General features: G+C 41.4%; 1 protein-coding gene across 3 annotated transcripts in view; it reads left to right on the forward strand.

Moving 5' to 3' along the window:
* Window positions 1-19: 19 nt before the first annotated feature.
* BLOC1S2 (biogenesis of lysosomal organelles complex 1 subunit 2) overlaps window positions 20-11,921 on the forward strand; it is a 66,946-nt gene continuing 55,044 nt past the window's right edge. The window contains exons 1-7 of one of the 3 annotated variants that reach the window (XR_016468789.1): window positions 20-179; window positions 906-1,022; window positions 2,120-2,239; window positions 3,089-3,193; window positions 3,769-3,912; window positions 7,527-7,599; window positions 11,718-11,911. Coding sequence is in view for 1 of the 3 variants with exons in the window: in XM_090145145.1 (XP_090001271.1) it covers window positions 128-179; window positions 906-1,022; window positions 2,120-2,239; window positions 3,089-3,193; window positions 3,769-3,800 (426 nt within the window). In the remaining 2 variants the exon portion in view is untranslated. Of the gene's footprint in view, window positions 180-905; window positions 1,023-2,119; window positions 2,240-3,088; window positions 3,194-3,768; window positions 4,313-7,526; window positions 8,858-11,717; window positions 11,912-11,921 lie in introns of those variants that run through there. The other 2 variants (XR_016468790.1, XM_090145145.1) reach the window with 2 other exon arrangements.

Raw genomic sequence — 11,921 nt, forward strand, 5'->3', positions numbered from 1 at the left:
CGCGAAGGAGGCGGCGTCACCCTGCTCGCTCGGAGTCGCGCGTGCGCCGCGACGGCGAGGGGGCGGGATCGCGGCCTTGCGCGAGGGCGACGACGGAAGCGGGCGCCGCGGGAGGGGGTCTGTCGCCATGGCGACCGCGGCGGAGGGGCTGCCCGAGGCCGGCGCGCAGCCCGCCAAGCGTAAGGGACCGGGGGGCCGGGGCCGACCTTACTTCTTGGCCGCGCGGCCGCTGGCGGTCTGTCAGACCGCGGCCCGCGCTCGGCCTAGGCAGGGGCAGGCAGGTTGGGCTGGGGGCTGGCTGCGGGCCGTCCGTCTGTCTGTCTGCTGGCTGGAGGCGAGAGTGCAGCCCCACTCCGGGCCTCTGGAAACCGAGAGCCTTTGCCTTCAGGCCGGAGGCGAAGCAGACGCGGCCGTGAGCTGTGCTGGTTCTGCGAGCGGCAGCACGGGGGCCGTTGTGGGAGCGGGTTTCTGTGAGAGAGGCAGTGGTTATCGCCTTCTGTGGCTGGAAATCTGGTTTTCTCCTTGTGAAGCTGGCCTGGGGCAGCTCTCGTGTTTTGAGGCAGTGCCCAGAAATAAAGATCAGCAGCCTTGCGCCCAGAGTCCTTAGAAGCTACGTCCCACGAAGGCCCACCCCCAGGCCCTTCAGGAGGGGCTGAGCTGTGTAAAAGAGCAGTCCGGACGGACGTCTGCCCCTTACACACCTCCTGCAGTGCTTTAAAGTAGCCTTGATGCTCCTTTAAGAAAACAGCCACGGTTTGTTATCCTTTAGTGTAAAGGAGATGATTTGTATGGAAGGTAGGTCAGTATAAAAAAGTAGCCCCAAACAGTGGGTCTTTTTAATTCTTGTGGTCTGTGTCTGTACCTGCTGACTTTCTCTGATCCTGTGATGTCTGTACCCTGATCAGAGGATCCTGCTGTTGAAACAGCAGAGGAAGCTAAGGAACCAGCAGAAGCGGACATCAATGAGCTCTGTAAAGATATGTTCAGCAAAATGGCCACTTACTTAACAGGTGAACTGACAGGTAAGGCATTGCAATGCTGACTTGCAGGTAAATTTCTGTTTCTTTTCATTTTCTCTTAAGAAACTCTGTTGTGTTGTTTGTATAAACTGTATGTTATAATATCTAGCAAAACTGGCAGTTCAAGACTTACATGTTGCTAGACTGCTAACAACGCTGCCATTAGTGATTGGTGACTTAATGAAGTCCCAGATTAGTACAGATATTTTTTCAAATATTCAGTTTATCAGCAACCAGAACGAGTTATTTTTCTGTTCTGTGCAAGCTTGTGCAAATTGTGGGGAGCTGTAGGTGAAGAGGAACAGGAAGAAAAGCAGAACTGAGAGTGGAACATATGTAGTTATTTCACATCTGAGTGAGAGCACAGATCGTACATACGTTTTCCAGCATTCATGCTTTAGAGTAAACTGTGGAAAGTAAACTGAAATGTCAGTTTCTGGAGATTGATACTGCCTTAGATCATTGCACCATGGGAACTTTTTAAAGCTTTTAAAGTTGTTTATCAGTTAAAATTGTAACATTTGGTAACTGTTCTGTTTGTCCTAGGTGCTTCATATGCTCATTTTTAAAGGTCATAGTGTTGTCTGACTGCTTTGGTTCTGTGTCAGGCAAGAACAGTAATTTAGGTTGGAAGGTACCCCTGCAGATCATCCAATCTAAGTTCCTGCTAAAAGCAAGAAAGACTTAGCAGTTAGATCACTGAAGCAAATACCTGTTGAGCTACTTCTTAAGGCTGCTGATATCTCTAATACCAGTATCCTTCCAAATTACTGTGCGTAGAAGATCTGTTATTCCTGTAACATGAATAGGGAGCTGGAAACCTTGTAATTTGTCTTCTGAATATCACTGTATTCTGTCTTGAGATTCTGGATCAGAGTGACTTTGCTGTGATAGGGAAGGATATCTGTGAGACTGAGAAAGTACTGGGATTGCCCAAAGCTCAATCTACATACATATACAGCATTATACTAATACCTGTACTGCCATCTAAACTATTCTTATTGTATTTGGCTGTTGCTTTGAAATCTCTTGTATTCTAGAAAAGTCTGTACCCAGTTCAAACTGCACCAGCATTTAATTAAAATAAACTTGTTTTTAAGCCACCAGTGAAGACTACAAGCTCTTGGAAAACATGAACAAGTTGACGAGCTTGAAGTACCTAGAAATGAAAGATATTGCTATAAACATCAGTAGAAATCTGAAGGATTTAAATCAAAAATGTAAGTAAACCAAATAAGGGAGGAGAATAATTAACTGTGCTCTTGTATGGGAGCTGGAGTATCTAAGATGTTGGTAGTTTACCTTCTGTATGGGAACTGCTCAGTCACGGCCTGAACCTCTGATTAATCACCTGAGGCGAGCAATGAATCAGCCCTGGGAGCACAGGTGAAAGCAATTCACCTGTGCTGCAGGAAGGGGTGGAGCTTGGCTCCACCTCTCCTAGACCCATTTAAGAGCTGACTACCAGTGGGGAAGGATTTCTCTCTCTCTCTTCGGGAGATCCACTCCACTGGTCTTTCCTGAGCGAGCCCACAACACGGGTAAGCATCCTATTTATTCTCTTTGTCTCACTGTGCCTAACTCTCTTGCTTATTTCATTATTATAACATCTTAATATTATTTGATTATATAATATTCCTTTATATATTTTCATTGATTATACACCTTCCAGGGGGTTCTGAAGAAAAAAAAAAAACTTACTAAGAGCTATATGTTGTTAGAAAACACCAATCTTCTGTATTTCATTACAGCTATAGTTTAGTCTACGTAGTCTAAGAGAGCTTATGTACTGTATTACCCCCAGATTTTGAAATAATAAGGATTAAATAATACTACTTCTGATATACATTGTATTGTTATTTGTGTTGAGTCTCACAATGCTCTTAAAGATTTCATCGTATGCTGGAATACGTCTATCAGTACCACTCTCTGATTTTGGAGTGGGAAAAGGAAGGAGCTTTTAAAGTATTTTATCTGAAGAACATAATGAGAAATTGTTTTGAGTGTGAACTGTTTATTGGAATTGAATTAGTAAGAACTGACAACTGTTATTTTTCTGGCTTTTAAAGATGCTGCTCTTCAGCCATATCTGGAACAAATCAACCTAATCGAGGAGCAGGTTGCAGCTCTGGAACAGGCAGCTTATAAATTGGATGCATATTCCAAAAAACTTGGTAACTATTGTCTCTGCTCTTACTACATAGCAGCTTAGTCCCCCGTAAGGAGATTTTAGAAAACAAAGTAAACTCCTGCTTTGTTTAATGTGTCTCAGTGACAGAGTTGCCCATGCAGCATAGTATTGATCACTTTTAAAATAATGAACAGTAGAAGTGTATGCGAAGTAGAAAATGTTGATAAAAGATTAATGTTTGAAATTATAAGGACATAGACTCATATAGGTCTTACTGAACTGTCGCTTATTAATGAGTCTTAGTTTCTTTTTTGCAATGTGGACTGATACAAATATTCAAGACACATATTTAATCCTGCAAATGGAGGGATTTATAAAGTTCCACCAGGTACCTAAGTCCCCTTGACTTATGTTAATGTGAATTGTCTGACCTGAGTATCTAGTTCTTAAAAATCCCATTGTTTTAAATCCCAAATTAGATTTACCCAAGTGCTTTAGGAGAAAGTGGCCCCAAGTGATTAATCTAAATTAAATTGGATTTTAAGATGTATAGCAGAGTACAGAGTTCGAATCTTTTACCTGTCCAGTCCTAAAATACTGTTATTTTTCCTTCTGCAGAAGCCAAGTACAAAAAATTGGAGAAACGATGAAACTACAACTGTCTTTTTAAGTTGGAGTTGGGCTGTGGGTCAGACTGATCTGAGTTGCACAACATCAGTTTTATATGTTGACAAGGATTTGGTAACAGCTAACATAAGACTGGTAACTTTTTTTTTTATCTATTGAATACAGTTGACTGTATTCAGGCCTAAGGCTGAATGGTATTTTCCTCTTCTGTAATGCTTCTGTTGCCTCAGTTCAGCAGTGGAAAGTTGGAACTTGTCCCTAACCCATGTCTTGATACTGGCTATCCCTCCATTAGTCTTATGTTCAACATGAAACATTCTACCAGGGAAAAGCCCTGCATAACCTATAAAGACATTTTCACTTAGTAGCAGCAGGACATAAACCTATTTTTTTCTTTAATTGAGCTCTGTATTGAGAAGATTCCCTGGCCTTTGGAGTTGTGAACATGGTATGGAAACATTTAAGTTTGGTATGCATTTTTATCTGTTTCAATTAGAGAGACTAGTTATTATAAATTTACAATAAAACAACTTGCTACATTTGTCTCTCTGGAATATCACAAATTCCTGTTGGAAAAGACTGTAAGTTGTATTTTTATTTTTCATAGGGTCTGTTAATAAAGACAAACACTTTACAGTTAATGGAGATTGTAGAAAAAAACATGCTTTAAACTCTTGTGTCAAGTATTCCTGCGTTTATATCCTTTTCTGTCCTGACCTCTGGTGAAATTATGATCACTTTAGCATGTACTTAATTAACTTAGTGCATCCTTTCCCTACTTTCCCAAAGAAGTTTCTGTGTTTTTGGTCCTATTCAATTTTTGAAGAGGTATGCCCAGCAAAGAAAACCGGATGAGCAGTACTCCAAATTACTAATTTAACAGAAACCTTTTTACTGAACACCCAGTCAAAGTTCAGGCCTTTTTGCACCTATTGACTCAAACTAGTTGAAGCTGGCTTTTGATTGGGTTTCAGTAGAGGACAGAACAATTACTGATAGAATTCAAACTTCATACTAGCTGTTTGGAAGTATTATTAGTCAGGTGCCAATATGGTAAAGATCACGACTGCCAGTTATTGTATAACTGCTGTATAAATAATTGATTGTCAAGTTTTCCTTAGAGCTATTCAAAAGCAGTAAAGCAAGACCTTTGAGAGCCTTCAGCATCACTTAGAAAGTCCTGGGTTTTAACATGGAAAGTGCTACTCTGCATGACTTTGATGTAGACTCTGAGAAAGGTTTTTTTGAATGAGTATCAATATATTAACAGGATTAAGTCTCCCGAAGATAACCATGTATCTGTGTCTGTGTTGCTTTTGCTCAGTTAGTTTAATAATGAGTTTTCTACCTGTGTAATTAATTAAACATTAGTATTGTTATGAAAGCAACTTCCTCCAGTCCAACAAGAGGATGTAGTGACACACATCTAAAGCCTTCGTGCCTGGAAACTGATATTTGAATGACAGTAGTTTTTTTGGGATCTTTGATGTTCAAAAGTGTAATATATCAACAGCAATAAGATGGTATGGCAGAGTCCTGTTTCCCCAGCGTTTCATGCACCTGTGATTGCACAAGAGGTGAGCATGTTTCAGCCACACTCACCAGTGTTGACAGTACCATCCCTTTTCTTTGCTATTATGGAGGAGGATCACAGATCCATGGCTGCTGATAAGAAATCTATCTTGAGGGTGCTACTCAGATCCTCCGTTCCCTGAACAAACTGGAGTTTTCATTACAACATATTGCATTCACATGTGGGTGGGAACATAATTCCTGATCCCCTGCCAGTCCTCTTATCTGACCCCTATCCATCTCTTAAGAACAGAAAACGTCGTAGTTCATATCAGGTTGGAAGTGGTTCTTGACATGTGGGCATCAGAATCTAGAGCTGAATAGTCATCAGATATCTTAGCAGCATAGGCTCATCTGGGATTTAAACAAGATCATTTCTCTTCCAGCCTAGTTGTTTCTTTGATTTCTTCCCTGGAAAGTGGTGCTGGAGGTACATAGCGAGTGCTAACATAGGGGAATTATTCTCCGCTGCAGAACAGCAGCTGGCCCTGTGCTATGGCAAGATTGAGGGACAGTGTGAAATGGTGGCAGATCTGCATCCCAGTGTTACAGTGTCAATCTGGCTATGTGCTGTGTAGAGCATTGTGATCTTGTCTGTGTGATAAGTCAGATGCATAGCTCTAAGTGCTAGTGACTTGTTCTGTCACTAGTCAACAAGTCAAACAAATTCTTCTTTTGTCAGATAACATGCCAATCAAATACTGGATACAGAATGGAATGTGATACAGATGGTCTCCATACTGTAATGGCAGCGTGCTGGCAATTATGTGCAAGTCAGCTCTGTTATCAGCTGTGTACCATGTTCTCAGACCTTGTGGAGACAAACCAAGTTGGGTACAGAACTGAATACAGGTCAGCCCTGCTGTATTTAAGATGCATTGCAGTCACCATCCCATTTTCCTTAGTACATGCTGTCCACGTTACACTTGAGACACTGAAACTCATAGTGTTCTAAGAATCCTCTGTCACTGGGATCATTATAGCAGCCTTGCTGTGTAACCTCCTGAACAGATCGTGAAGAACTGCACTGCTCTACACACTGTTTTCTATTTATGTCATTCAATGCTCCCTACTATGGCTGCCTTAGACCCAGTGAGGCAGCTGTTTATCTTGATGCCATGGGAAGGCGTGTAATGGAGAATATATTTCAGAGCTACTAGTTTTGCTTTAAAAAAAAAAAAAAAAAGGTGTCATCACCTTTAATGTTTGTTCAATGTATAAAGCTCCCCCCCATGCCACAGTTTCTTCCCTAACACGTGCAATCACAGAATCACAGAATAGTTGAGGTTGGAAGGGATCTCAAAGCCAATTGCTCCAATCCCCTGCTCAAACATGGTCACCTGGAGTGGATCACCTAGGACCATGCAGCATGTGATGTTGCCACTGCCAGCTTTGGATATTATGGCAAGCAAGTTGAAAGTTTTCCTAACACAGAATTTGGATATATATTCTGCCCTGTTTGGGCAGAAGATACTGCACGTAGAGATGGACTTGCTAGCCAAGCAAGAGCACGTTCTCAGGTGCAAAAAGGATAAGGCTTGTCCTCTGGTTGGCAGAGAACTGGAAATTTATGATTAGACAGATTGTCACTGCAGAACACCACTCTGGACTGCACATGTACTAGCTGCAAGCCGTAAGCAGCACCTCTCTGAAAGATACGTCTGAAAGCTGTCACTGTCACAACTAAAACGGGATTAATGCCCTCTAAGAGAGCATCCATGCAGCTGTTATTAGCAGGTACTCTTTCTTTCTCTTCAGGATTAAGGCAGTCAAAGGGACAGAGTGACAGTAGTCAGATAAATATGGTCACCTACCAGTAAAATCTCATTATCTCTACACTTACCTCACCCTGGGGAGTGCTGTCTGCATGGAGCTTCCTAGCCTTCCCCATACCACCTCTTTATTGTTAGGGGCCCAGCATCTGATTTGTCTTTCTAGGGAGGCTGAAGAATAGATTTAAATACACTTCAGTGACAATCATATATGTGTTTTTTTAGAACTGCTGACTTAGCCACGTCTTGTTTTACTCCTGGATGCATTTGGTGGTTGATGTGAGATTCTCTCACACGTACAAACTGACATGCTATTGGAGATTCTGGGAATCTATATGATCAAAGCATAGGAAATTTCAAAGAAAAGTAATACAGCATTTCTCTGCTTCTCTTCCTTTTTGGCAGATTTGCAAGATGGCCACAAGAGGGAGATGTTTCAGCAGAGAAAACTTCCATAAGATAAAGCAGTTAAGAGAAAGTAAGGACCAGCATTGTGTTAAAACTATTGCTTTTCTACTTGAAGAAAAAGCTGTGCTGTTTTAAAATTACAATGGTGAAAAACTCCAGGAACTCTGAAGATGAGAACCCATGTAGCTATATGTTGCACTTAGTGTTTTCAGGTAAAAGAGTTAAGACAGTAAACTGCTCCACAAACTCCTGAGTATTGCACCTGCAGGAGGCAGAGACTGGAGATGCCTCACAAGTGACTTTTCGTTGGGAGAAAATTTTAGAAAATGAGTACCTGAGTGATTTTGTGATGGTGGCATCCCATTTATGCCAGGAGCTGGCAACTGTGTTCTCAGTTTTAAGTAACCATTCTCCTCTCTGTCTGAGGGCTCTCTTTGTGAGTGGTGGAATCCAAATCATGGCAGGTTTGGCAGGTCTTTGAAAAGCAGCACCACAGAAGAGACATGGTGAAATTCCTGTGAACAGAATATTGCTAGCAAAAGGTGTAGTCCAAAAGGTTGCTGCTCAAACATTTTGCCTGGAAAGTCCATGAGATGTCCCAGAGGAAGCACAGGGAGATGGTAAACCTTCCTCTTTTCTATGGCATTTCCTGGTGCAAAGGATAATAAGAAAATAGTAGGTGCTTGAAGGAAGAACATGGAAGATCACAGAATAAAGAGGGTTGACAGATGAGAGCCAAAGGACAAAGTATTTCATTAAAGTGATCTTTGCAACTGCTTTGAAGCTGAAAGCAGTTCTTGACAAGTTGAACTGCAACTGCAAATTGGGGATAAAACTTAGCCTAGCAAATACAGCATATATGGCTCTTTAAGCAGAAATAGAAGAGGTCAGATCTGGAAGAGGATCTGTCAGAATAATACTTTGTGTAGATGTCCAAAAAAATTCAGGATGGGGTCTTTAGTCATTAGTGGAAACTACGTGCTTGATAACTGAAAAATAGCTCTTCTACATTAGATTATACTTTTTAACCTGGAACTCTGATCAAGAGATGTTAAATGTTACCCAACTGGACAGAAGTTATCCAATATTGGCCTGTAGCTAAATATATTATGTGTGCAGTGTTGCACTTGATGGCAAACATACAAGGAAAAACAGCAATAAATAGAGAACAAACATTCTATGAAAGTATGATGAGTTTTTTTAATGAGAGATTTGTTAATGAGTAATGTTTGTCCCTGCTTTCTGATATTACAGTAGAATAAAGTGGAACATTGACAGAGGTCACGACAAATAAAAAAATAAAGCAGTTCATCCAAGTTTGCCAGCAGCTATTGATTTTATATAACCAGTTATGTTTAATCCAGAGGAAGCAGGAGCTATTGCTCGCCTTTGCACTGTTCTTATTTATTTATTTATTTATTTATTAAACCATAGCACGCACAAAGGGAGATTTCCAGGATGCAGCATCAAGCCCTCCTTTGATCCAGCATCCCTGTTTCATGTTGCAGTGGAACCCCTGGGATTCACAACTATTTTCTTTACTGTTTGCATTGTTTGTCTCCTTGTCTCTTTAGTCTACATGAAGGAAGATGTCTGAAATAGGGAAGTTGCCTCCTGAACCATTTGCTTTGTGCTTAATAAGAAACATACTAACTAGACCCAAAGAATAACTTGCCTTGGTCTTCACAAGATGTCAAGGCAGTTTGCAGGATTTGTTGGGTCCAGTGGTGCACATTAAGCAGAGCCTGGTCCAGTGATTAAAAAACTTGGAACTGTATTGTAGTTCTAATAATAAGGGTGTATTTTTTAAGATAAATTATATTTGTCCAGAGATTGATCAGTTGATGATGGCAATGCACTCCCTCTCTGTTGGGTATCTCATCCACAGGTACTCCAGAAAAGCCCTTCTCAGGCATGTTCTGAATCACTGCTGATTTTCTAAACTATGGTTTGGAAAAACAAAAAAAAAGATGCTGTGAGCTACATGGTGCCTTTTTTACTGTGATGATTTCCATCTATAGCTAAATTTTTTAATTCACTAGTCCCAAGCATTTTCCTCTGAGAGTTGTTATGGGTAGGTTTATTTTTCTTTTGGTGATGACCTTATTAGTATTAATAGAAGCTTTAAGAAAACATAGAATAGTGGAGCAGGATAGGCAGTAAGCAAAGGTAGTAAGTAACCTTACTTCAGCTCTTTAGCTGAACTTGTGTCTGTCCTAACCAATTTCTTTATGTCTGTGTGTACCTAAAAGATCAACTTGTGGAATGACTGTGACAGCTTTGCCCACCTGCTCCTAGGCATACATCCCCAAGATGCAGAGCTTTTCTCACACACTGCTTGTGTAAAGGATTACAACTGAAGAAACAAGAGCATTGACAGAGCAAAAAACATCGCCATTCTTTCTTGCTTTGTCTCATTAGAGCTGACAAAATAGAAATGATGGGATGAATAATACTCTATGACTGTGAGGTTGATACATGAATAATCACTTGAATGAGTAGTTCATAAGGACTGCAAAGAAAAGGTAGCCAGCAGGGAGAGGGAGGTGATTGTCCCTCTCTACTCTGCCCTTGCGAGACCCCATCTGGAGTACTGTGTTCAGGTCTGGCGTCCCCAATAGAAGAAAGACAGGGAGCTTTTAGAGAGGGTCCAGAGGATGGCCACAAAGATGATCAGAGGGCTGAAGCACCTCCCCTACAAAGACAGGCTGAGGGAGCTGGGCTTGTTCAGCGTGGAGAAAAGAAGGCTTTTCTCCAGGCTGTGGGGTGACCTCATTGCAGCCTTCCAGTACCTTAAAAGGGAGCCTACAAACAGCAGGGGAGTTAACTTGTTACAGGGTAGGTAAGGGCAGGACAAGGGGAAATTGTTTTAAGTAGAAGGAGGGAAGACTAGGTTGGACATCAGAGGGAAGTTCTTTACCACGAGAGTGGTGAGGTGCTGGAACAGACTGCCTACAGAGGTTGTGGATGCCCTGACCCTGGAAGTGTTCAAAGCCCAGTTGGGGCCCTGGGCAGCGTAGTCTAGTATTAGATAAGGGGGTTGGTGGCCCTGCATGTAGCAGGGGAGTTGGAGCTTGATGATCCTTGAGCTCCCTTCTTACCCAAGTCTTTCTATGATTCTATGACTGTTTCATGGGGAAATATTGGTGATAGGTGGGTGGTTGGACTGGATGACCTTGGAGGTCTTTTTCAATCTTGGGCTGCTTCTTGATTGAAATGTTGTTATGCCACCTCTCTCTTCCAGACACATTTGTGTCTTTCCTTTTGGCATTATCCTTAGTCACAGTTTAGCCTGAAACAACCAGATCATAATCCTAGCAGGTACTCACATACCTTCATTTTTTGTATGTGTTGTATGGATGAGAAACCATGAATTTGAGAAACTGTGCAATCCGTAAATCCTGCATGGTTTGATTTTTCAGTAGAGTTTTAACATGGCATTGTGGTGATATTACAAGTGCTATATTGTTTCGCATAGCAAAGATTCAGCTCTGTTTTCACTGCAATCACAGTAAGCTATATGCTGCAGGGAGCATGATCAGTTTGGGAAATGCCAGACCTGAATCCATAGATCTGTCTGTGCGAGTTCATACGCACCTTTTAAGTGATGTTTTAAAAATTAGTTTAGTGATCTTTACGTACTTCATAAAAGCAATCAGAAGAAGCCATCTGCCATTCAGCTTGTAAATGGCATAATGGAGATCCCAGTATTATTTCACTTTCTTTTGTCACAGTGAGCAGTGCTGTAATCGCAGATTTTGTTCTGGTAGGACTAATAAGGTCAGTCGAGTCTTCTTCCACATTGTTTCTGAGAATGGAGGTTTTCTAGATCATGTCTTAAAGCCATATTCATTTCACATAAACAAGTGAAATAAAACAGTCAGATATGTACCTATTTTGGACAGCATTTGTGTATCTAAGCTTTGTGGAAAAGGGTTTTCCACTGGAACATATCTTTCAGGAATGTCAATTTGGTGCACTACTTCTTTTTAGATTTGCAGTATGAATTTTATTTTCACAGACCTTCACTATAATTACAGAAGAGACAACCCATTTGCTCAGCCATCAGATTAACTCATTCCACACAATGGGTAATGATATGTACTGGGACAAGAATACAGTAGATGGTCATGTTTTCTGACAGAATGAAGTGGTTCCATGTTGCTTTATGATTTCCTTTACAAACAGATCACAAGCATACTGAAAACACAGAGAGAGATGTGCCTGAAGCAGTCTCTATGAAAACCCTACAGGGCAAGCATCTTTTCAATCTGTGCTGAGAGGATCAGGTGATGGACAACAGCAGCACCAGTAGCAGAAGAATTCTTAGAGCCCACACACCCTGACACATCAGGAACTAGACAGGAACCTTAGCTGGTGATGTAAGTGCAA

Source organism: Phasianus colchicus, chromosome 8, assembly GCF_987193195.1.
Source record: "Phasianus colchicus chromosome 8, bPhaCol1.hap1.1, whole genome shotgun sequence".
NCBI lineage: Eukaryota > Metazoa > Chordata > Aves > Galliformes > Phasianidae > Phasianus > Phasianus colchicus.